Source organism: Mesoplodon mirus, assembly GCF_964341445.2.
Source record: "Mesoplodon mirus genome assembly, chromosome: 12".
In the NCBI taxonomy this organism is placed as follows: Eukaryota; Metazoa; Chordata; class Mammalia; order Artiodactyla; family Ziphiidae; genus Mesoplodon; species Mesoplodon mirus.
This window is the reverse complement of record NC_138988.1, coordinates 8,359,660-8,386,112: the sequence shown is the minus strand read 5'-3', so window position 1 is coordinate 8,386,112 and position 26,453 is coordinate 8,359,660. Positions and strand designations below refer to the sequence as shown.

The 26,453-nt window shown below is 53.7% G+C and overlaps 1 protein-coding gene across 1 annotated transcript; it reads right to left on the bottom strand.

Annotated features, from left to right (window-relative positions):
• Positions 1-970: 970 nt before the first annotated feature.
• SSUH2 (ssu-2 homolog) lies at positions 971-25,985 on the bottom strand (the record flags this gene model as incomplete). Its single annotated transcript, XM_082638232.1, is given in 13 exon segments — positions 971-2,245; positions 7,220-7,327; positions 9,082-9,187; positions 9,580-9,672; positions 10,991-11,076; positions 12,686-12,748; positions 13,808-13,932; positions 15,022-15,082; positions 16,256-16,385; positions 17,922-18,003; positions 18,357-18,455; positions 25,857-25,940; positions 25,943-25,985. Coding segments are annotated over 13 exon segments (1,227 nt in total). The 3' UTR covers positions 971-2,098.
• Positions 25,986-26,453: the final 468 nt, after the last annotated feature.

Here is a 26,453-nt window from a genome sequence, read left to right as displayed (position 1 = left end):
TGGGCCTACCAGCAACAGCCAACTCAGCCCTAGAATAACAGGCAAAAAGGGCAAATTAAGTCAGATCCTGGCTGCAGCAAAGGTCATAAAAACAGATAACACTGCAGGGGAAAACACGCAACAGTTATCAAACAGCCGGAGGACCTAGTAACCATCGGGGATTTTGCCAGAACCACCAGAACTAAGGGGCCCTACGGCTGGTGGCCCACTAAGGCTCAATTAGAACAGTGTCCCCATGACCCACTTTATTCCAGCTAGATTTTCTTGTTGGGTCCAGTTCACATGCCAACAGCGTGTACGGGCCACGTGGCCTCAACCCGAACATACGCAAGGCTCCCTTTTTATCCTAAAATGACATTTAGACATAACCCACTTACATACCATTTTTAAAAAGCAATTTAATGCCCAAACGGAAATATAAGGAGAAATAAAAAGAAAGCAGTGTTTTAATACACGTATTTCAATCTGTGAGGCTCAAGCACAGCGGCCCGAGGAACCCCAACGAAGGCGTCAGAGTTCCAAGTTTGTACTTGAGAGAAGGGAGAGGATCAGAAGCCGTTTCAAACAAGACACACCAGAAAACCAAAGAACAGAGGCAAACACCAAATAAAAATCACACTGCATTAAGTAATAACTGATGAGACCTTGTAGAAGTAATTTCTCCGTGAGTGTCAGCGGGGTATCTGCCAGCCATGTTAACACGTGGAATGCCACTCCACTGCGCTGACGCCCCCGAGCACTGCTGGATGCCCCACTTTCCTGGGCTCCATCCACCAATGATGGCAACAGCCAAAACTGTTCCCTCCATTTGTACGATGCCCCAGGGGAATGGCCTCAGACCAGCCCCCCCCCACCTGAGCCTCCCCCAACCAGGCCTCTTATGTCCATGTGCTTCTACCCTATGGGGGACGAGGGCTGCAAGCCAGCAGGAGCTTGGGGATCAAGAGGGTACAGACTGGCCCTCCTGGGGTGTAGCACTCCCCTTCCAGGTGGGAAGCAGGCATTGTAAGATGACAGGGACATCTGGTTACTCACAACCAGGTACACAGTGGCCCACGCAGCCCCCGAACCACCCCTCCAAAGCCAACCGGGCACTCAGTGTGCAGGGTGTCCCCTCCACCCACCCAGCCTCACTGCACCAGGTGGGAGTTCCTGCCTGGGACTGGGTACACAAGACTTCCAGGTCACCTTCTACTCGGTGCGCAGTTCTAAGGTCAGCACGTGATGTAAGAACCTGCATATATCCAAAATCACTCTCTAAAATTTACCCATGCACAGGCACCATGTTAGAGATTAGCATACAGACCCTTGGTCTATCCAACACAGCGGGTTTGTTCTCCAGTCTGGGAACAGATCTCTGTCTCTTTAATTGGGGCACACGTGTGGGGTGCTTACCCTGAGAGCTGCCATGCTGTGAGGAAGCCCACGCCGCATAGGGAGGCCACATGCAGGTGTTCCAGCCGAAAGCCGCCATCGACCACCAGGTATCTGGGTGAACCAGCCTTCAGGTGATTTCAGCGCACCTGCCCTTGAGCCACCCCAGCCTTTGATATTTCCAGGTGAGGCACCAGACTTCATGGAACAGAGTTAAGCCATCCCACCATGGCTATGTCTGAATTCCTGACCCACAGAATGAGGAGTAAAATGGTGTACGTTTTTGCCTAAGTGCACTATTTGGTGTGCATAAGAGGCAGCTAATTTCAGTCTATCTTTTAACATTTCAGAATCACTCAGCTCCACAAAAGGCCCAGACTAGCAGAGACACACCAGAACTGAGACTGACCCAGGGAAAAGTAAAAGCAACCCCATGCTCAATCAGGGCTTTAGTTCACAGGCCAGAGGCAAAGCCCCCACTGCTTAAGTTATTTCTCCTAAAGCAACGTGTGTAGATGAATTCTTGTAGGTTAGACACATGATAGATTCCGCCAAACAGGCTCCAGAAGGACTTGTAGCTTGACAGAGAAGCTGAATTCTCTGGAAGGACACACCAGGGTTTGCATGCAATTGTCCAGAGGAGCCAACAGTGAGTCAACTCAGAGACCTCGGCCAATCTCCTGGGCAAACGTGAGTGGCGGGCTCTGGGGGCAGATGTGCGATGTCAGATGATGGTGCAGCCACAGCAGTACCTCTCGGGGTAATCCACCACGTACACTTGGTGGTCGGTGCCGTAGATGTAGTAGACGTAAGTCTTTCCTTGGTACCAGTAACGAACTTCCGTGAGGGGGACCAGCTCAATGGTCTGGCGCTGAGGAAACAATTGGCCAAGAAAAACCTCAGGGTTCTGTTCAAGTCACTCACCTGCTCAAGAACCTTCAGTAGCTCCCTATTACCTGTGGAATGAAGTTCATGCTCTGCAGTTGGCGTTTTGGCTCCAACCTGCCTCCTAGATGTATCTCTTACTAGGCTCCTTCACATACCCTAAGTCCTGGCCCAAACCGACTTCTCATCTTTAACCACCACCTCATTCTAAGTTTCATGAAGGGGGGGGGGGCGCGCGCGCACAGGCAATCCCCAGGGGAGTTTCAGGATGTATGGAAATCCACCAGCCAAACAGGACATCTCCCAGAAGCGGTAATTTTTAGATGGGGGGTCGGGGGGGCTGGACAGAGTGGAGTGGAGAACAGTGGAGGATAAAGTCATTTTAAACATTTTTATATTAAAATAACCATGGAGATATTAGGGAATGTATTATGCAATTTGAATTAAATTTTAAGATAAAATGTTGACACCAAAGAAATTCCAAAGTTTGGTGGGCTGCTTCAGGCTATTTTCTCAGACCCTTCCCTCCCTGCACCAGGGTTTTGCATCGACCCTCCTTTGAGAAAAGTCTTTCTCAAGTTTTCCCCTCCTTTTACACATGGGGAAACTGAGGCCCAAGGAATTTCAAGCTTGCAAGATCATCCAGGTCAAGCCCCACCTCCTGGCTGCACCTATTTCAGGCTCAAATCTCCTCCCTGGCATCCCTGTCTACTTGAGAGTCCGGGGCACTCACTCCCCCCTGCAGAGGGGTCCTAAATCCCTCGTTCTCTGGCCCTTTCTCTGAGCACTTACTCAACAAGCTTCCAAAATTACGGGGCAGTGAAGAGAATGCCCTGCCGCCTTAGAGCTAACACTGACTCCTGCTGAGACACCCAGGTCATTGGCTTTGGCGCTGATTTGTTACGGAAAACTACGGGTGTAACCCACAGAGCAAAGTGACTCCTCAGCCCCAGCAAAGCTTTCTCGGGATGTACTGTGAGCCAAGCTCTGTGCCCAAACCCTAAGTTCCTGTGCACAAGCTGCTCCCCTGTCCCAGACTCGGATGTGGGGTCCCCAACCCCAGAGGGAGGTGGTGTGGTTGGCCCAGGGTCAGACCCTCCTACTTGCAGGAAGATCCCCTCCTTGGGAAAAGAGCCCAAGTCCTCTCGTGGGAGGTGACGGTCCACAGGCCCCCGGGGAAAGTGGGGAACAGGCCAGGCCGGGAGAGGATGTTGAGCAGTGGGCTCCCTACGCTGGGAGGTGCGGGTTGGAGGGGTGGCAGAGTGACTGACACTGTAGCAGGAGTGGGGGGACTCAGGGTCAGGGCGTGCACTTCCCATGAAGCCATCTGCGTGACCTCCCACTTCCTCTCTCTGGGCCTCCGTTCCCTCATCTGTGAAATGGGTACAAAAACTTCTATGTCATGGAGTTGTTGAGAAAACCAAATGAGATGGTGAGACTGAGTTTTCTCCGTGTGCCAGAAAGCGGCCTCCAAGGGGGATAACTATGGAAAGAAAAGGCAGACGATCCCTCCTGCCATGTTGGTACAGGAGACCCAAAATGGGAACCACGGGGCAAGAGGGGAGGGGAGCCAACCTCTGCTCAGAAAGCCTGGGCCATGAGTCAGACCACTCTGGTTTCCAAACTCTTCTACTATCCAACAGAGAGCAAAACCACAGCAGCCCCACCCCACGTGCCTCCATTTCGGATTCTAAAGGTCTCCAGGTTGGAGACCACAGGTTGGCCAGGACATCAACTGCCATCCAGTGGTCATCTCGTAATCGGACGTATATCTGCTGGTACACCTTGGCTGTGCCCCTGGGATGAGCAGATTGCAGGTCTGAGAGGAGGGGCCGGGGCCCCGCCTGTGACAGCTGTCCCCTCACTGGATTCTACTCGCTAACTTCCCAACCCTGAACAAAATATCAGCATGAATCTTTGTCTGTAGATCCCGGGCCAAAGGACAATTTAGGACAAAGTCACAGAAGTGGCCTCTTCTCCCTTTACGCTCCCTTTTTTTTTTTTTTTTTTTTGTGGTACGCGGGCCTCTCACTGTCGCGGCCTCTCCCGTCACGGAGCACAGGCTCCGGACGCGCAGGCTCAGTGGCCATGGTCCACGGGCCCAGCCGTTCCGCGGCACGTGGGATCCTCCTGGACCAGGGTACGAACCCGCGTCCCCTGCATCGGCAGGCGGACTCTCAACCACTGCACCACCAGGGAAGCCCCTACGCTCCCTTTTAAAGAAACATGCACATCTGCCCCTGGTGCACCCCTCCCTGCTCCAGGTCTGGTTCACAGATGGCTTGTGTCGCCTGAGACGGGGCTGTGCTGTCAGGGAAAGCCCAGGAGGCCCAGGGTCTAGACGGAGGCCTGCCGCCAACATGCTGTGTGATCTTGGGCAGTCACTGCCCCTCTGCCAAGTGAAGGGTCCAAAAAGGACTCAAAATTGTCAGCCTCAGCAGCAAAAGCGTCCCAGGAGAAGCACCTGTGTCCGCAAGCTGCTGCAATCATGCCTCGTCCTCCAGCCAGTCCTACAGTACACAGCTCACTACTGGGTGGTCTTCACTGTAATACCCACCAGACTGTACCAGGGCTGCAGGAGCAAGGCCCCTTAGAGACCGGGCTGGGGTCCTCCATGGATGAGGCTGAAGAACAAATGTCAGCTCCAGGCGAACAGCCGCTGAGGTATGGCTGACACTCAGAGCGCCACTACCCTCACCGCCCCCTTGTCTGACCCTCTTCCTGTTCCGGCTCCCCCACCCCTTTACCCATTTCCCCTGGGAGCCCTTCCTTAACAAATGTCTTGGGCTTCCCTGGTGGCACAGTGGTTAGGAAGCCACCTGTCAATGCAGGGGACACAGGTTCGAGTGCTGGTCCAGGAAGATCCCACATACCGTGGAGCAACTAAGCTCTGAGTCTGTGCTCTAGAGCTCATGAGCCACAACTACTGAGCCCATATGCCACAACTACTGAAGCCCGCATACCTAGAGCCCATGCTCCACAACGAGAAGCCACCGCAATGAGAAGCCCGCGCACCACAAAGACCCAATGCAGGGGCCTCCCTGGTGGCGCAGTGGTTGAGAGTCCGCCTGCCGATGCAGGGGATGCGGGTTCGTGCCCCGGTCTGGGAGGATCCCATATGCCGCGGAGCGGCTGGGCCCGTGAGCCATGGCCGCTGGGCCTGTGCGTCCGGAGCCTGTGCTCCGCAACGGGAGAGGCCACGACAGTGAGAGGCCCGCATACCGCAAAAAGGAAAAAAAAAAAAAAAAAAAAAAAAAAAGACCCAATGCAGCCCAAAATAAAATAAATTGATAAAAAACAAAACAAACAAAAATGACTTGCACACGGATCCTCGTCTCAGAGCTGCTTCTGCGGAGCCCAACCTAAGGCAAGGTCCAACCGTGCCCATTTTACAGATGAGGACATCGAGGCTCATGAATGGAAGAGAAGGGCCAGGAGCCATGACTATGTGCCAGAGCTGGGAAGCAGGACATAACCTGGGAAGTGACTCGCCCCTGCAGTGTCTGCCAGGCCAAAAGGGCGCTGCCTCGTCCGGCTGATAGCCCTGCAGACCTACACTGGCTTTCAGAGTCGCTTGTGTGCCTTGAATGCGGCAGATAATAACATTTCCCTTGGAGTTGGGAAATCTGAGTTCTACTCCTGGGCTCTTCCACTGAGAAGCTGTGTGATCTTGCCTAAATTACTTCCACTGTCTGGGCTTCCTCTGATTTATCGGCAAATTCATGGGTTTGGACTAGACCAGGGGTAGCCGAGGATGCCCACAGGCCAAAGCTGGCCCAGCAGCCCATACAGTGCTCTTAGCTTTTTTTAAATTTTCCTTTCAATACTGAAAAACTGGAAGATTTCATGTAAAACTGTGGATTTCAGAAGGTCTGAAATCTCTGCCCCTGCGCTGCACAGAGCTGAGGGGAGGCGGGGCCCTTTGGATAAGGGAGCCTCCTACCCACAACACCGCCCCCCCCCAGGCCTTTGAGTTTGCAGTGCCCCCGTTTCATCCTCTCTGAGGTGCATTCCAGTTCCAAGACGGTCATTATTAATTTTAAATTAAATGCATCCTTTTCTCTCCTGCAAACAGGGTAAACGTGCAGAAAGAGAAGGGGAATACTCATTGGAAAGGGAACGGAAGGCACAGGGACATTTTGAGCACCGGGTTCCACGCACTTAAAGCAAATGATATCCCTACCAAGCCCTCTGAGGCGATAGTAGTATCTCTTTTTTACGGGTGAGAAACTGAACTTCAGGAAGGCGTTTGTAGCTGGCCCGGGACCACTCTGGGACGTGGAAGAGCCAGGATCTGCGCCCAGTTTGTAAGGCTCGGACCCCCGACAGAGCCCTCACGGAGCTCAGGGGCTGGGCTTTCCCTTACCAACCCCCCCATCTTCCATCCACACGCCCCGCCCCCCGCGGCTCCTGGGGACGCGACGGGCACCGCCGCCACCTAGTGGCCAGCAGGATAACAGCCGCAAAGCAGCGAGGGCCTTCAGCCCTGCCCTTGGGGGCCTGGGATTTGGGAAGTGCCCCGGGGGGCCGGACGCTGGGTTCCAAACCTGCCTTGGACCCTAGATCTCGAGCTTTCCCTCCCCTTCCCTGAATACCAGGGGGGGGTGAGAATCGAAACCACACTGAGCCACATTCCTGCGTGAAACCCTGTAAGCTCCCTGTCGCTCGCAGGATAAATCAATCCAAACTTCTCCCCGTGGCCTTATGTCTGACCAGCCCTGCTCTGTGACCTCCGGTCACCCTGGCCCCAAGTCAGTCCCTAGTACCTCTGTGCTCCTCCGACTGGGGCTCCACCCCTCCCCCCTTCCTTCTGCCCTGCCACTCTCAAGAAGGAACCTCCCCACAAAGGGAGGGGCCCGTTCCCTTCTTTACGTCCACGGGGACAGTGTCCTGGAGCCCCAGCAGACCCGGCACCTCACCTTCCACCAGCCCCGGTCCCCACCGCCCCCCCTCAGCTCACCTGCTGCAGGACGCGGGCTCGGGAGGCCAGCGCAGCGCTGTGCTCGGCGATACCCCGCTGGGAGGCCAGAGAGATCTCCCGCAGGGGGAAGTCCACGATGGGATACACCTGGGGGGAGACGCAGACCACCTGACCCGGAGCCTCAGCACCTGGAGCCTTGGAGGGCTGATGGGAGCACGAGCCCAGAGAGGGATGGCCCGTGCCACGGGCGAGCGGGATGGGTGGGGCTTGTTAAACCCACGCAGACCATTGATCATCCACCTTATAGCGTCGGGAACTCCAGCCAATAAACGAGGGCCGTAGACAGACTACACGCCCACCCGGCGCGCCTTCGCTGCCTAACTCAGGCTAGGATTGGGCGCAGGGCTTCCTAGAGGGGTGATGCCTGAAGTGAGCCTTTAGAAAGCCCAGTGATTGGGGCAAAGAAAAGAAGCTGAGGACTATTATGAAGCCATAAAGAAGGAATTCCTGCCATTTTCAGCAACATGGATGGAAGAGGGCATTATGTTAAGTGAGATAAGTCAGAGAAAGATACACACCCAATGATCTCACTTACATGTGGAATTAAAACAAACACAAACTCCTAGATACAGAGAACAGATTGATGGTTTCCAGAGATGGGGATTGGAGGGGTGGGCAAAGGGGGTGAAAGGGGGTCAATTGGTACAAACTTCCAATTATGAGATAAGTCTTGGGGCTGTAAAGTACAGAATGCTAACTACAGTTGATAATACTGGATTGGATATTTGAAAGTTGCTGAGAGTAGCTCATAAAAAAGGTCTCATCACAAGAAAAATCATTTTAACTGTGTGGTGATGGACATGAACTGGATTTATTGTGGTGATGATTTCACAGTAATATACAAATAGCAAACGATGATATACACCTGAAACTAATAAGCCAGTCTGAAAGCTACATACTGTTAAAAAAATAAAAAGAAGAAGGAAGGAAGAGAGGGAGGGAGGGAGGGAGGGAGGAAGGGTGGGAAGAAGAAAGGGAAGAAAACAAAACCAAAAAAACCTGAGGATGTCCCAGAAAGGCCAAATTCCCTTCCCAGGCCGACAGCAGGGAGCCACAGATCTTTTCTGTAAAGGGCCAGAGTAAATACTCAGGTGTGAAGGCCATGGGGTCTCTGTCTCCACTACTCAACTCTGCCCTCGAAGCACGATAGCAGCCACAGACGATACATAAACAAGTGGGCTGTGCTCCAATAGAACTTTATTTATAAAAGCAGGCCAAGGGCCGGAATTTGCCAACTGCTAGTGTACAAGACCCTCCCTGATCTGGCTGCTGGCACCTGGCATGTCTTAGCTCCTTGCTCCGCCCAGCTCGCTGCCCTCCAGCCCCCTGCCCTGTGCTGCTCCCCGAGGCCTCGTGCTGCTTCCACTGCTGGACACCCTGACTCCCATACTGTCACACCACCCACTGCCCCACTGCACCGCTCTCCACCCCCGACACCCTGCCCCTTCCTGTCTCTCTACCTCGCTTGTGTATTTCTCAATGGCTGACAGTGTGGTGAAAATGCTATTATTACCCTCTCCCTCACCGACTGTGAGATCGGAGGGCAGAGATTCTGTTTTATGGTATCTCCATGGCCTAGAATGGTGCCTGGTATAGGAGGAGGGTCTCAAGATTGGTCCAAGGGAAGGAGGGAGGAAAAGAGTGAGAGAAAAGGAACAGGGGAAGAAAGGAGGGTTGAATATGTAAAATTCAAGACAGAAACTGCCCCATGGGGTCCCAGCAGCCTCTGTCCCCGCCCAGCCTTTCTGAATGAATGCATCGCCTGCAGAACCAGAAGGCCTGGCCTCACAGCGGGAGGAGGGACCCAGCTCCCTTTAGGGCGGCAGCAAAGCCCTCCTTACCATCGTGTTTTCATCCTTAAAGAGGGTCTCTCCTCGGGCTTTAGCAAGCAGCTCCCCAGGGCAGTCCAGCTGGTGCTCAGACACAAACTCAAACAGGCTATTCTTCCTGGAAGTGGAGAGGATGAGGGACGGAGCCCGGGGGTCGGGTTAAGAACCTGGGTTTGGAATCAGGCAGATCGGGGCTGGAGGGCTTGCCGTGCTACCGGTGGGACCTTGGGAAAGTGCTTTAGCCTCTCTGGGCCTCAGCATTCTCACGCGTAAGATGGAAAACTAGTAAAGTACAGACAGTTCTGTTCTAGCAAGGTACCCGATAGGAGAAACCCTTAATACGTGGCAGCTTCCCTGACGTGGGGCCTTAGGACCCTGGGACTCCTTCTCTCCCAGCAGGTCCCTGCACTGTGAAAGCCCCAACCAAGTGCAGCTTCTCTGCAGAAACCAATCCAGGCCACGTCCCCCCGGCCACCCTGCCAGGCTATGGCATTGAGAGGTGCCACGTACCATACAATGACCAGCTGGAGGAAGTGCAGCAGTTTCTTCTCGCCCTTGCAGGTGGCACAGGTCTTGTTCCCCCTCCCTGAGCATGTGCTGCACCTGAGAGAGGCCCCATCAGTACCACTCAGATGGTTGTGGTGTCCCAGTGGCTCCGGAGGCCCCTGCCTCACATCCTTCCTCATAGAGGTGACTGTGGTGGGCACGGATTGCTTCCACGTGCCCACCGTCTAGACCTCCTGCTCCTCGTAGCAGTGCCCCAATCTCCCTTTGGAGACCACCCTTCTCCCCACCAGCCCACATGGTTTGTGGGCTTGCCCCCATCCCTTCTATGACCAGCTTGGGACCTCAGCCTGGCCAATCGGAGCATTCCATCTCTCTGGCCATAGTGGCTGATACAGAGATTGACATATGACCCAAGTGAGTGCATTGAGATCCACCCCAGAACTTTTTCTGGAACTATCAGGAAAGGGCCATCCTTTTCCACTGAGGTCACCAAGCTTGGAGCTGCTGGTGGCCTCCTCTGCCACCACAGGAGACAGCCTGCCTGAGGATGAAGCCAACATGAAGGAAAGCAGAGTGAGGGACAGAGACAGATTCCTGGTGACATTGTTTAAGCACCTGGATCCAGCTGTACCTGAAGTCATCCCAGAAATCTATTCCTCGACTTTTCCATTACATGGGCCTATAAATTTACTCTTTTGCTAAAGCCAGTTTGAATTGGAGTTCTTTTCTTGTAAGTGAAAGAAATCTAAGTTTCTTTCCAAATCAAAGAGCTCCTTTACCAACCACAGGTGGCAGGTCCACCAAAGCTTCACCATCTGGCCTTGTCAGAAGGATGGCCTGGGCCTGGATGAGCCACAGGTATCATTAACCCAACACAACTTTGAAGAGTGTCACTCCTCATGGTCTCTTGTTCCCCTTTAAAGATTTATAAATACATGAAAGGACATCAAGTCCAGAAGGCAGCAACCCACTGTTTGCAAAGCCCTGTGAACAGGCACTTTGTTTAGTCAATCAACCAACCTTCCTTCACTCTTGCTCCATTTAGTCCCTGCAATGGGTTATAAATAAGGGTTTGCCCAGGCCCGGATCCTCAGAGATCAGAATCTCACCTTGGGTGCTCTTCTGTATTCACTTCCCCTCCACGTGAGCAGGAAGAGGTCTCCTCTCTTAACCCAAGGCCTCCCTTCCTCCCTGCAGACCCTCGTACCTCCCCCTGCCCCCGACCCACAGATTGCTTGATGGGCTCCACTTGGTCTCGAGAAACACCGAGGTGACAGGGCACCTACAATGCACAGAGCTCTGGGGACACAGTGGGGACAAGACAGTGTGCCCGCTTGCCTTCCTGAGGGCAGGCAGTAAAAAGCAAGGACGCCAGTGAGAGCACTCAGCTCGGGGCCGGGGAGCCCCATCTTACCTCTGCCTGCCGGACCCCGAGCACATCTGACACCGCCGGGCGGGCCTGGCTTTGCGCTTGGCCCCGCTGCACGAGGGGCACCGCACCTGCGGACACACGTGGCCTCAGCCGTCACCCGCCTCCCGGGGAGCAGGCAAATGGCATCCTGAGACCTGGCTCCAAGCCAGCCTGGGACCTTCCCCAAGCTGTCACTTCCCTACCTGCTCTCCCTGGGCCTCGCCCCTTGTCTGTGAAATGCAGTGTATCTTTGGACCCCTCCAGTTGTAGCTTCAGAGACTCTGCATCCTCACATCCCTGTTTCTCCTGAGACCTCAGCCTCTCCTGCTCTTCTCGGATCCCCATGACCCTTGGGACCGTCCCCTGACCAAACAGCCATGGCCGGGGCGGGGAGAGAGGGGCAGGCTGGCCCTCTCTGGTGCTGGAGAAGCCCCCAGAGATGGACCGGGTTATGCCCTCACAGCGGGCTTGGGGTGTGCTCTGGAGACATTGCAGGGAAAGCCTGAGGGACAAGGGGTAGGAGGAGGAGGGGCGGGGGAGGGAGCAGCAAAGGCCACCGGAGGGCACAGAGCAGGCGCAGCCGCCGCAGAGCCCCACGGTGGGTGCGGAGTGGGTAGAGGGGAGAGCACGCAGCAGGCGGAAGGTGGGTGGAAGGGCGCGTGGGCAGACAGAGGACAGAGGAGGCCGGTTTAGAGCAGCAAGTGGTCCGTGTGTGTCCCAGGGATTAGGCACAAACGGGGAGGTGGGGAGAGCTGAGAACACGCGAGGGGCGTGGACTTACTGCTGGGAAGGCTAGTAGCCTAGAGGATTCTGCAAAGAACGCTGAGGCCACGAGGGCCTGGCTGGTGCTGAGGGGCCCACGGGGCTGAATAGTATATGTGGTCATCCCCGCCCGGATTTACATCTACCAGAACCGCAGAATGTGACCTTATTTGGAACTCATCTCTGCAGATGTAAGTAGTAAAGGTGAGGTCATACTGCAGAAGGGTGGGCCCTACATCCAGTGACTCGTGTCCCTATGGGAAGCCCGTGAGGAGACAGAGACACACACACAGAAGCCAGGAAGCAGCACGGAGGCAGAGATGGGGGTGAGGCAGCTCTAAGCCAAGGACTGCCAGCCGCTGCCAGAAGCCGGGAGGAAGGCATGAGGTGGCTCTTAACCCTGCCGACACCTTGGTATTGGACATCCAGCCTCCAGAACTCTTAAGGGACTAAATTTTTGCTTTAAGCCACCCAGTTTGTGGTCATTTATTACGGCGGCCCCAGGAAGCTACTCCAAGGCCCGAGCCTACTGTGTCCCTCAAAGGCCCTGAACTTCACTTCTCGGCCGGCACTGGCCCCTGCACTGTAAATGCTGGTCACCTGCCAGTCTGCCCCTCGGACAGAGGGTCCCTGTGAGAAGGACCCCAGGTCTCAGTCCTCCTGCACCCAGCAGGTACTCAATAAATGTTTGTAGGTGGAGGAGAAAAGGAGGGAAGAATGAAAATCATAAACCATCAAAGTGAAATAAGGTCAACAGAGACCCCCCACTCCAACATTCCCATTTTACAGGTAGGAAGATGGAGGCCCGGAGAGGGAGGATGACTTGTCGGAGGCCCCACTGTTGGCGCAGGGAGTCCCAGGCTGCCAGCCCAGCCCTCCACCCCCACATGGCCCTGCTCCACATCACGTACTCACCGACGGCCACATGTGACTCACCGTGCCGGCCCCGTGGCAGCGGCTGCACTTGTAACGCCCATGCCCGTGGCAGTTGTGGCATTCCTGAGAGTGAACGTTCTCCTTGATCTGGTTTTCCAAGTACCAGCAGCCCCTGATTTCACCAACCCCACCCCCGTGATGTCAGCATCCCACGTGCAGGCATAACAGTTCAGGCCATGGTGGGAAGGGGACCGTTTGTGACCAGGCTTCCAAAGGGCCTTGAACACCAAGCCAAGGAGATCACGTTACCACCTCCTCGGAGCCTCAGCCCAGTCGGTCCTGGATGCCAAGACGGGGAGACCAGGTCTCCGACTCCCATGTCCTAACTCACACTCCCAGGCTAAACCACAAAAGCCAGTATCCTCAGCCCATTAGGTGGCTAAAGTGGTCTTTGGGAATAGAAGCCATAAAAAAACAGAGGGTGTTTTTGCAAAAGGCAGCAAGCTAGCTACTGGAATTCAATGGCTGAATCAAAATAGCTTTTCCACCCTGGAGAACAGAATGAAACACTTTCTTGATCTCTCAAAGTCCTCTTCGTCTTATGATGCTATGAAAACTCAGAGGGTAAAATGACACGCTTGAGTCAAGTTCTAAAGTGAAAACAAGGCAGGTAATTAGATGAGAACATAACATAAAACATCTCAGCCGTGGTTTTGTAACACATTAGGTTACCCTCACTACCTGTCCTGATTATATTTCTGTAAAACAGCATGGATGTCAAATTCTACTCCCCTAATGACTTCAATAAAAAAAAATCCCAGTGATGCTTTAATTTTATTTTATATGTTTCATTCAGCTGTTTCCCAACAGGTCAAAAAAATAAAAATAAAAAAGACAAAAACACTCAGATGGTTTAGGAAAGTGAATGCTCGCTATTTAAAGCTGGTGACAATTTCGTACCATCCTGTGGCTATGTGAACGCTCCCTAATTTGCGCGGAATTTCGTATGGGACTACATCCCATACGCTGGATTTTCTTAGAATTCTGCTTATTTGATGGGCAAGAAATAAACCACCAGCCTGGACTTTGGGTTTCCTTTTTAAAAGGATAAAGTGTGAAGACACTACGGTGCCCGGAAAACCAGCTCCGAGAGAAGGGCGGAGACTCCAATGCACACATTACCTTGACCAGTGATGAGTGAGGGACTTGGAACTTCCTGGTATCTTCCTGAAACATCGGGGGAACCTGGACCTTGATGTCCCAAAGCCTGGGGGAGGTCCCTCTTTGTGGCCCATCCACGGAGTGGTCTGACAGAGAAAGGGGCTGTTCAAAGAGCAGCAGACGGCTGCAAGGACCAGCCTTCATGTATTCACCGAATAGTACGGAGCCTTCACCTGGTGCCAGGCGTTAAGCTAGAACCTGGGGCCGAGGGACTGGTGGCTAAGGGTCCCCTTAGAGCCTGTGGTTAAGCAGCCAAGCGTCGGAGTTGAACAGACCCGGCTGAGTCCTGTTTCTTGTACTTCCTGGCTGTGGAACTCGACACCAGCTCCCCCACCTATACCTCTCTGCCCTGCAATCCTCTCCTCTCTAACCCGGGATAACGGTGGCACCTACCATGGAGAACGGTAGTAAAACTGAGCAGCAGAAGGCATACCAAAGCTTAGCCCAGGGCTGGTACATGCCGAGGGACCAATAAACCAGGATTGTCATCACTACCGTCACCATCCCCACCATCTTCTTTCTCCTCCTCCTCGTTCAAGGAGAGAGAGTACATCACAGTACAACAGAATATGACATGGTAAGTGCTTTGGACAAGAGCTGCATAAGGCGTTCTGAAAACTCAGAAGACTGACTCATTCTGCTGTGGGGGGGACAGCAGGGAAGAAATCCTCAAAGGCTTCATAAAAGAGGGGACCGTTGAGCTAAGTCTCGAAGGATGAACCAGAAAACAGGTAGGGCACAGAGCTTCCCAGAAAGAGAGCCTTAAGCCTCTAGGGGGTCCAGCAGAGGTGGCATAGCACACTGAACGGGGTGGGGATCTAGAGACCCAGGGAGGCGCTGGGGGTGGCCCAGGAGGCAGGTAGAGGCCCGAGCACACTGGCTGCCTTTGCAGTCTGGCCCCGTGTGGCAGCACGAGCCTGTGGCCAAACGCAAACACTAGACTTTTGCAGGCCCTCCTGCAAGCCACTTCCTGGACAGGAAGCGTCTGCTAACGTCAGCCCTGGAAGGTCTCCAGGAGGAAAGGCCACCCTCTCTTTTTATGGGGGATGGGAAACTGAGGCTCCGAGCAGCAGAGCATCTTCCTCGGGGTTAGTGGCTAAGCCACGTCCTGACATTCTCCACCAACCCCTGCCATGTTCGCTCCTAATTAAACTGATTTCAGACAGCTCACTTACTGGTAAAGGGCTGAAAAGTCCATTCACTTATCCTGGATTCACTGAAGGTTTCTAGTCGATACTACAAAGGAAAAAAAGTGTGTTCACACTCGTACCCTTAGGAAGACAGAGCCTTATGCGAAAGGATGAAGCTCCCCACCCCGGGCTCAGCAGGGAGAACAGAAGTTCCCAAGCACGGTCAGCGCCCGAGGGCTGCTCAGAACAGGCTGGCAGCAGCGACTCACGTCGCAGATGCCCTGGGACACATCTGCAGGGGGTCACTCAGCCCCAGGAAATCTCCCCTGACAGACACACCACTGGGCACCTTCAGTATAATGTGTATAATTTCTTTATACACAGAAATGGTCTATGAGGCAAGTTTTGAAGCAAAACTTGCCCTCTGACACATGGAGGCTGATGGAATCAGCCACTCCGAGCAGCCCCGGGGGAATTTATCTGCCTGAGGTTGAGATCCTCCTTCTTGATCCTCATCCACGGGATCCTGGACATCGCCTGGCTGTTCCTTTTCCACGTGAGGAAAGGGATGCTCAGAGGTCAGGTGACTTGCCCAAGGTCACACGGCTACACAGAGACCTCGTACCTCAAATCCCTGCTCTGACCACTCCCTGCGAGGCTGATTTCTGTGACTGTGTGCCCTCCAGGGGACGGCTATGCCAGTGACACTAGGAAATGTGAACTTCAACTTGTCCCTGTCAAGGCAGAAGGTGACAAAGGTGGGATCACCTTGTGTGGTCTTGGTACCAAGCACAGGACCTCCTTGGAGCCTCAGGCCTGGGGGTGATGAATAAATACCCCTGGCACAGATAAAACTTGGGGGAGGCAGAGGGAGCTGGGATCAGGGGAGGAGACGGCCCTTTCTAGCCCACCCCTCCAGGAAGCAGGTAAGTTGTGTCTTTAAAAACAGGGCTTTGGTGCCAGCAAAGCTGTGTTTGAATCCCAGCTCGGTCACTTCTAGCTGCATGTTTGGGGGCAAGTAACTCCACCTCTCTAAATGTCCATTTCCTCCTAACTGGTGACGATGATACCTACCATGCCGGGTAGCTATGAGGATTCGGTAAGACACGTAAGTAATGCGCTGTCCATGATGCCTAGGGCATTCGAGCTGTTCTCTGGTGATTGACAACCATGATTCCTTGTGTTATAACGCACTACAATGTCACCGCTATTCACACGCACTGTTCCCCAAGCCTCCTTTCTCCCCGGCCTCGCCAGGCGCCCTCCGGCCAGCCCTCACCCTGCGCAGGGCCTGCTGCTTCAGCTCCAGGATGACGAGGTCGCCGGCGGCCGCACTGCCATAGCAGCACTTGGAGTCCACGAAGCTGAGGAGGGCTTCCCGGGCCACCTCCTCTGTCACCACGGGGACTCTGGTGGGGACCGAGCAGAGGGGCGGTGGGTCTGGGGAGAGCCTGCGGGCTCACCCAGGCCTGTCAGCCCCCTCACTGTGCAGATGGAAACTAAGGCCCGGAGACAGGGGTCCCCCGGCCGTGTCCACAGCAGTGGTAGAGCCCTCGGGCATCCAGCTGGTAAGGGCATCTCCGGCATCAGGAACTGTGTGAACAGATGCCCGGTGGGAAAGTGGCAGGTCCTTCTAGAGGACAGCAAAACCACTTTAGCTGAGGTGTGGAGCCGCGGAGAAGGGCTGATGGGGTCTTAGAACTCAAATGAAAAAAACAAAAACAGAAACAAAAAACTGAAAGATGAATTATGCCACTTTACAGATACGGAAAACTGAGGTCCAGAGAAGATGTCACCCAGCTAGAAGGAGGCGGAGTTAGGCTAGACGAGGTTCCTGCCCTCTGGGACCTTGACTTCAGCCAGAGGAGGTGTGAGTAACGCTCAGGGGAAGACCCCAGCCGAGAACCTTCTGACAGTGGCGCCCACAGAGACCCGCCGTGAGCCCGCTGGATGACAGCGGTGCAGGCTGGGAGGGCAGACTATGAAGGACCCTTTCTCGGGGCCCCTCTTGGGACACCTCTCCTCCTCCTGGAAGACTCCCCTGAGGCCCAACTGCCCTGTCGCTCCTCGGCAAAGCCCTCCCGCCACCGCCATGAGCAGAGGCCCCTTGCTCCTCCCCGCCCCCCATCTTCACATTCTTCTCCACGGCAGCCTGCCTCCAAATGTAAGCCCTCACCAATGCACGCTGTGTCGCCGGCACCCCCAGCCCAGCGCACAGAGGGGCCCATGTGCCCACAGCCAGCGCACAGCGGATGGAGAGCGTGGGCGCAGCAGTGGCCGGGACGACTCCACGGAAGAAGGGGCATCTGCAGGCACCCAGGGAGGGCGGCCAGGGAGGAGAAGGGAGGTGGTCCAGGCAGCAGCGGGGCCAGGAGCACCAGGAAGACACCCTCGACGGCAGGACACGGCCACCCTGGACCCAGAACGGGCACGGCTCCTCCTCCTGTCCGCACAAAGCTGGCCGGACAGCCGGAGCTCTGCCCCGAGTCCTCCAAGCAAGCAGACTTTCGGTAAAGGGCGAGATAGGAAATGCTTTAGGCTTTGTGGGCCATGTGGCCTCTGTGTCACCACTCAGCTCCTCTGTCACAGTGTAAAAGCAGCCACAGACAGTATGGAAACAAAAACACATGGCCGTGTGCCAATAAAACCTGATAGACAAAAATAGGCAGTGAGCTGGATCTGGCCCGGGGGCCGTAGTTTGCAACCCCTGACCTAGACTAGAGTTTTCAACCCTGGCTTGGTAGCCAAACAACCTGAAGAGCTTGGAAAAATACACACTCCCAGGCTCTATCCCTGGAGACTCTGATCCACTGGGTCTGGAGTCCTGATGCACTGTCTGGGTTGAAATCTGTGGCCCCTGAGATCCCCGAGGAGGGCTGTCAGGGGACAAAGGTGACCTGAGGATCATCCTGCACAATGGCTCCATGGGGGCTGCCAGGGCTCACCTGTGTTCCAGAAACGAAGACCAGCACCTTTGTTCCTGGGGCCTCCCCGGGGCCTCCGAAGGTGGGAAGAATATCTGGCATCCTGGAGGAGAGCGGGGGAGTCAGGGCTCGACAGCCCCGCTCCAAGGCACAGGTATTTGTGGGACAAAAGGAGGAAAGATGGGCCGAATGTGAGAAAGAAGAGACGAAGAATCAGGGTTCCAAGACCAGCAGCATCCTGGTCGTAAGTGGAGATGGACGTGGTCACGGAATGCCCGTGGACACAGGGCCTATGCCCCATCCTCCCGTTCCCTCCCAATGGTGACAAGGGGCTTCCCAGGGCCCCCAGGGGACGGGGGAGCTCTCCCAGCCCGGCCTGTTCCAGAGATGCCCGCACAACAGCATAAGCCCCGGGAACAGGCTGCGGGACCCAAACCCCCAGGGACACAGACTCACTGTCTCCTTGAAGAAGCCAGTCACAGCTGGGCAGCCTCTCCAGGAGTTCAGCCGGGGGCGCCAGAGGACTCTCGGCCTCGAAGCTGAGGTCCATCTCACCTAGGGAAGAACGGGCAGTGCTGAGCCTCAGGGAGGAGGGGGTCAAAGGCGACTCCTGTCAGCTACCTGGCAGGTGCATCGTAAAGAGGCTCACGGTTTCAGTCAGTCTCTGGCCCCCTCAGGACACACAACATATTTGCAGGGCAGCCAGCAGTGGGGCTGGGGGTACGACAGTAGCAGCGGTAATAATAAAGATGAGACACACCTTCGAAAGGGCGGCTCCTATTTGCTGGGCACCTACTCTGTGCCAGTCAGCAGGACAGGTGCTGCATAAACAGTACCATATTCCCCAGCCCCAGGAGACAGACACTGAATAACGGGTGGGCACACGTCTTTGCCGCTCCTCTCATCAACAGACAGGTCTCCGTTTCCTCCCCTTGAACCTGGGCAGGCTTGTGACCGCTTCACCAAGTGAACACAGCAAGCAAAGAAGAGACTGCAGCTCCCACTTCTGGCCTCCTGAAGCCGTCCCTCTTGATGCCTGAGCTGCCAGGTAAGAAATCAGACTATCCCGCTGGAGAGGCCACGAGCAAATGCCCTGAGACTACGTGGGGAGGGGCCCAGTGGAGCCTGGCCTTCCAGCCACCCTGCCAAGCCACCAGGAATATGAGCAAAGCCATCCGGGACCCTCCAGTCCAGAGCGAGGGACCCTTTTAGGGACTGCATGTCTGCATCCCCCCAAATTCATATGTTGAAACCCACAGCCCCAGTAGAGCTGGGTTTTGGGGTTTTTCTTTAACACGTTAAAAAAATTTATTTATTTATTTGTTTGTTTCTGGCCGTGTTGGGTCTTCGTTGCTGCACTTGGGCTTTCTCTAGTTGCGGCGAGCGGGGGCTACTCTTTGTTGTGGTGCGCGGGCTTCTCAATGCGGCGGCTTCTCTTGTTGCGGAGCACGGGCTCTAGGTGCATGGGCTTCAGTAGTTGTGGCACATGGGCTCAGTGGTTGTGGCTCGCAGGCTCTAGAGTGCAGGCTCAGTAGTTGTGGCACACGGGCTTAGTTGCTCCGCGGCATGTGGGATCTTCCCGGACCAGGGCTCGAACCCGTGTCCCCTGAATGGCAGGCAGATTCTTAACCACTGCACCACCAGGGAAGCCCTTGGGAGGTGATTAGGCTTAAATGAGGTCTTAAGGATGGAGCCCATGATGGGATCAAGGTCCTTATAAGAAGAGAAAGAGGCTAGGGCTCTCTCGCCCTCTCTACTATGTGAGCACCCAGTGAGAAGGCAGCTGTCTACAAGCCAGAAGTGGGCCCTCACCAGATGCCGGGTCTGCTGATGCCTTGACCCTGGACTTCCCAGCCTCCAGAACTGTAAGAAATAAATGCTTGTTGTTTAAGCCAACCCAGTCTACGGTATTTTGGGTACAGAAGCTTGAACCAACACAGACCCTAATCAATTACACATGGAGAACCCACCTGAGCCCTGTTGAAATTTTTGACCCACAAAATCATGAAATATATTAAAGTGGTTGTTGTTTTAAGGCACTGGGATGGGGGACAGTAGGTCATGCAGCTTCCTCCATCAGGCAGTCTTTACTCTGAGACTCCCCACAGACCCACACAAGGCTTTCTTGGAGCCACCCCAGGGTCTCAGGCTCCCCTGCTGCCCTCTCTCCTCTCACAGGTGTCGGACCTATACTGTGGTCCAAAGACGGTCCCTGCCTACGCCTGCTCCTTCTCCCCCTTCCCATTCACAGGTCTCCAAGGGACGTCTGGCGTGTCCCAGGCCATCCTGGGGTCTGCTTCTTGGATGGCCCAGACTGACACAGCAGCACAGCCACATGCTACCAATGAGGAGACTGAGGCTCAGAGAGACTGTGACTCGCCCAAGATCACCCAGCCAGTGAGGGACAGAGTTGGGTTCAAACCAAGGCTCTTCTCTCTCCAAAGCTGGTGTTCTTTGCCAAGTGCTGTTTACAAGGCAAACCCTATGGAAGAAGCAGTGATGATGTAACTGTTTTTAATACCTCATCTTGATCTGTCAGGCTGTGACCTCTATACATAGGGACTGAGACTCCAAGTAGGAAAGCATAATACTAGAACTGGCTCCTGGGAACTCAGGACTACTCAGGAAGCACCCCCCCACACCTGACGCCTCACCCCACCATCCCACCTAGAAGTGTGGAAGGCAGGGCGTCTAACTCCGCTTGACACGAGGAGTCTGAGCCTCAGAGAGGTTACTCCAGTACTCCTAGGGTGCACAGCGCTGGAGTTAGAGCAGGCCAGAGACTCCTTGCTCCAGGTCCAGCCCAGTGGGCACCCTGTCAAACCTGCTCCGTGAAGTCCCCAGGCTGGGGGACAAGGATCCCTCCGCTGTGTCTTTATAGTGGCCAGTTGACCATAGGAAGTTGACTTTAAAGGGCGAGCTGATAAACGGCCAGTGGAAGGGGATTCTCTCTGCATTGAGTCACTGAAGGCCACTTGGGTCAAACTTCCCGCTGATCCACCTCATCTCCGAGATCCTCCTCTTTTCTGCAGCTCTCTAAAACCTATAGCTCTTTATCACTACAAAAAATAAAAATATTATGTCCTGTTCTGTAGAGTTTAATAAAAGCAGAGGCCAGAAGAATAAGTAGATCTTGTTCAAAACCGGAACAGCGTAGGTTATCTGGAAGTAGAGACAAGACGTTGGATGGTGAAGAAGCCTGAAATTCTGGCATTCGTGGCCAAGAACAGTGAGGGAGGAGGCGGTGTCATTAAAACAAATAAACAACCCTGCTCTACCACCCCTCCCCCATGATGGGTGCCCTTGTCCTCTGATAATAAGCAATACATATGCGTCTCTAAGGTTCTGTCTCCTGGCAGGAAACTTCCAAAGGAAGCTGAAATAGAAGAACGTTTGTGGATATAGAGAGTACCTTTCTTAGCAGGAAAGCTTATCTTTGTAAGCAAATGATTCTGCCAAGAAGCAGGTGAGAGCCCTGGGACGCATGCGAGTGCGATGTAAAGTGACATCACCCCAAAGCTGCAAACGCCTGCCAATGTGTCCTGAAATCCCCAGGATGAGATTTCCCCTGGAACTATTCTTCAAACCTTGGTTCTCAATATTGTTTCACTTCTAATACGTTTATTAGCATTCTCAGCTACTCCAGCCACCAGGGACCCAAGGATCAGCAAACATTTTCTACAAATAGCCAGGTGGTAAATAGTTCAGACTATGGGCTGTACAGTCTGTCTTAGTTACTCACCTCGGCCGTAGTGCCCTGAAAGCAGCTATAGACAACAGACAACTGAATAAGTGTGGCTGGTTCCAATTAAACTACAAAACAGGCGGTGGGTCAGCTTTGGTCCATGAGCCGTATTTTGCCCACCCTGACCTGACACCCACCTGTGCGGGGGGGCTCTGAGGGGGATCAGGAAGGTGGCGGTTGGAATTTGAACCTGTCTGGGGTAGGGTCCATGCAGTGTCTGTGAGCGCAGTTAAAAGAATTAAAGGTGAGGGGCAGGGTTGGACTGTAGCCAGGGTAGGGATGGGGGTGACTGCACTCAGAATCCCTGGGCATGGTGTTTAGGAACCCGGGCTCTGATATGCTGCCGTCTGAGCCAGGTAGCACATGACACTGTGCCAGACACTCATCCTCCCAGCACTCAACTCCCCCAGCTGGGAAAGAGAGCGGGTGGTATTAGGGCCCACCTAACGAGACAATGTGTATTCAGCTCTCAGCCCCGAGCCTGGCATGTAATAAATGTTCGGTCAGTGCCTTGGACCGAGGAGGGCGGGTCTTCCTCTTTCTTGGTGCTCCTTTAAGCCAGCGCACAAGGGTGAAAATGTCAAGCGTGGAAAGAAAGGCGAGGCCATCACAGCCCCCTCCCCTGGGAGGGCCCCCGCCTGCCCGGAAGCCTTGGCTGCGCTGGGGCATCAATACTCCCCTGGACAAGAAGACAAGGAAACGCCACGTGGCTGCTCTGTCCTGCTGGAAACCAAACAACAGGGCAGGAAGACGGGAAGAATGAGAGGTGGGGCACTCAGAGCTCCATCCATCAACTGGAAGCCACAATGACCTCTGGCAACTTGTCAGAGCTAAATTAACCTCCCCATTATGTTGTGGACGAAAATAAAGGCCTCCAGGCTGAAGCACGGGCAGACACATCATTTCCTGGGCAGATCTCATCGGGCACAACAGGAATGCGGACGTCACGGGACATTGTGTGGCGCCCAGTGTGGGGTGCTCCGATGGGGGCCACCGCCGCGTCACCATTTCCATGGTGTTGGGCTGAGTTCCAGGGTGGCCGTCCAGCTGGACCACCGCCCCCTAATTCACGCACTGCCTCGGTGAGGGATGCTCCATGATCTGTCTTGCACCTCATAACAACCACTATTTTCCCCATTTAGTAGAAGGACAAGATGAGGCTCAGAGATGTGATTTGAGACAGCAAGCTCACAGGCTCATAGCAGAGACAGAAACAGTACTTAGAACTCAGAGCCTGACTCCAAGCCCCAAGGCCTTTCTACTCGGGTGAATACCCCAGTGCTCCAGGCACACACGTCAAGGGGTTGCTGAGAGAGCTTTGCAAAGTGCCCCCCAGGTCGTGTTTCTGCTCACCAGACGCCAGCTATTTTTTTTTTGTATAGGGAGGAATTTTTCTGGTGGAGAAAGGCACAATTCGTGGATAACCCCCTTATCTTTCTCTTTCCCTTGATTTCAGGTGATCAAAGGAGTCCACATCTCCTGCCCCCGATTCATCATTGTTAAAGCACTGAAATCCGACAGAGGTGGTGCTGAAAGTGACTTCCAAGCCTACTTTGGTACCAAATTATGTCACTGGAGGAAGATATTCTCTCTCTGAAGCTTCCCCACATTGTAGACTCAAAAACTAAGGGGACAACACTTGAATGACTGGGAAGGGTAACTCAACTGGCTAAAGTGGACAACCATCTCTCACCTAAGAAGGGACATTTAAATTGCAGAAGTCGGGCTTCCCTGGTGGCGCAGTGGTTAAGAATCCACCTGCCAGGGCCTCCCTGGTGGCGCAGTGGTTGAGAGTCCGCCTGCCGATGCAGGGGATACGGGTTCGTGCCCTGGTCTGGGAGGATCCCATATGCCGCGGAGCGGCTGGGCCCGTGAGCCATGGCCGCTGGGCCTGCGCATCCGGAGCCTGTGCTCCGCAACGGGAGAGGCCACAACAGTGAGAGGCCCGCATACAGCAAAAAGAAAAAAAAAAAAAAAAAAAAGAATCCACCTGCCAGTGCAGGGGACACGGATTCGAGCCCTGGTCCGGGAAGATCCCACATGCCGTGGAGCAACTAAGCCCGTGCGCCACAACTACTGAGCCTGTGCTCTAGAGCCCGTGAGCCACAACTACCGACCCTTTGTGCCACAACTACTGAAGCCCACACACCGCAACTACTGAAGCCCGTACACCACAACTACAGAAGCCTGTGAGCCTAGAGCCCGAGCTCTGCAAGTGAAGCCACCGCAATAAGAAGCCTGGGCACCACAACGAAGAGTAGCCCCTGTTCACTGCAACTAGATAAAGCCTGCACACAGCAACGAAGACCCAACGCAGTCAAAAATAAACAATAAATAAAATAAATTTATTTTTAAAGAAAAGAAAGAAAAAGCTTTAAAAATAAATAAATAAATTACAGAAGTCCCATAGCAGGCTCCCTTTCTGAAACCAGCAGAAAACTTTACCTAGTTTCAGACTTTGTCAATCTTGTTTCTAAAAACTTTCTGGGCAATCTCACACCTTGCAGTAGACCCTAAGTGCCGGCCTGAGGTTTGACTATGTTGGAAACCAGCACATAGGGTGACCCTACGGCAGAATCAGAGTTTTTAGAATTTTAAGGGAACTAAAAAGAGTTCACCTTCCTCTTACCTTCCTTACCAAAAAGCTTGATGCCAACACAGAAACACCACGGTGGTAATATTTTCCATTAATAGCAGTTTAATTTTAAAGCTCTCGGGGACATAATCTGATAATTCTCTAGAGTCAACATTTACTCCATGCCTACTCTGGGCTGAGTGATATATTTGGCACTTTGCATCCAATTAATCTTTTACCAGTTCTGCAAGATGACACCATCTCTATTTTTATTGGGGGAAATAAAGCTCAGAGAGGTCAAGTGACTTAGGCAAAGTCACCCAGCAATCAGGAGGCAGAGCTTGGATGTGAATCCAGATCTGACATAGCCCATGTCCACTACAACAAACTCCAAGAATAAACTGAAAGAATGCTAATGAGCAGTATTTTTAAGAGGAAAGACTGCATTCGACTGTTAGTAGAAACTTATTAGAATAAGACTGTGGATACACAATTTCCAATATATCAGAGATCAGAGTCGGTCCTCCTCAAATACATGCTAAAACATCTAGGTACAGTCTCTCACTTCAATATGAAAAAGGGCTCCAACAAAATGTAAACTGAGCTCTCTCAGATTAGCATGGGTTCATTTTATATCCCACTGCAGCTCTGAGGCTTAAAGCTCGGAGACACCAACATTAAAGGCAGGAAAGAGTGTTGGGCCTGCAAAGGACCTTCAAAGTCACCAAGTTCGGTAACTCTGAAAATGTACTAGTGTCACGGGCCTCTCTGGGATTCAAGTGAAAGCTGTGGATGCCTTCCCCGCCCCCCACCCCACAAAGCCCATACATAGAGTACTTTGCCTTCACCTTCATGGTCCTCAAATTAAGAACTCCTGACCAATCTCCTTTTACACATGGGGAAACTGAAGCTCAGAGAGGTTAAGTGACTTGACCAAGATCACAGAGCCAACTCACAGCAGGGCTAGGACTTGAACCCTAGCCTGCCAATTCCCAACCTGATACTCCCCACGTTGTCCACTCCAAATCCACTATCCAACTTTCTTTTCTGTGTTTTAAAACACAGCACATTTCTCCTTAAAATACCACTTCCTTCTTCATCTCTTTAATTAGTTCTTAGATTCCATTGTATTTCTGTCCCACTAATGACAAGATGGGGTCACCTGGACTATGTTTCCTGAGCAGTAATGAACAAGCGAGCTTTTTGCTAGAGGGAGATCGTGCGTAAAGACCTTTCACTGACATTGCTTTAAAATTAACCTCATCTAAGAACTGATGCAGTTCTGACTGAAATGAGAATCCTGATACTCAGGCTCACATTTGGCTTGGGCGGGGGAGGGGTGACTATCAATCAGAGAAAGGAAGGATAGAGAGTCTAAGATTTGGACACTGTTATGTGGTGAGGGAGGAAAGTCCTCACCTTGGTTTTCTACCTTCCTTCTCCACTGCCCCGAGGCACCTAATGGAAGAACAGCCTGCAGGCTGCAAATGGGCTTTACGTGTGAAAGGAAGGAAGGAAGGGAGGGATGCTCTAGCAACACAGATGCAGAACCAAGACAGCGCTGAGGGCAGCGGGGAGATTTCAGCTCAGCGGCCCATGGAGACGGGCGCCCCTCGCCCTGACAGCCTGTACTTACTGTCACCGTCACTGAGATCCTTGTCCATCGTCGAGACGTCCAGCCAGGGAAGCGTCTGCCCTCTCAGTGGGCTCAGGCTGCTGGGATCTGAGGGACCACCCTAGGCCCCTCCCAGAACAGCGGGCCCATTGTTACCTGATCTGAATACAACAGAGGGAAACATCTGTGGGGAAGCACCGAGTCCATCAGAGCGGCTGCTCTGGACCCAGTCTCAGGGTTCTTGGGGCTCGTCCTCACAAGACCCTCTACTTGCCGGGCTCGGCTGGCGTTCCTGACCACCTGCATCCTCACGCAGCCCTGTGAGATGGGCACTTTCATGGAACCCATTTTCCTGAGCTGGGATTCAGACTCTTGTCTGCTTGACTCTCAGGTCAGAGCTCTTGACCCCAGTGCCACATGGCTCGTCTATAAGGAGGCAGGTTCCTGAGCGCTGGGCAGGCAGGGTGGGGGAGGTGGGTAGAGAACAACGCGAAATGTAATAACCGCAAGGAGGTTACCTCCCCAAGGGCAAGGGGAGAGGCAGGTGGGAGCTCTCAGGTTGTGAGTGTCAACCTCCTGGGCTCCCTGGGGAAGAGTCGAGGCTGGGATGAAGAGGTG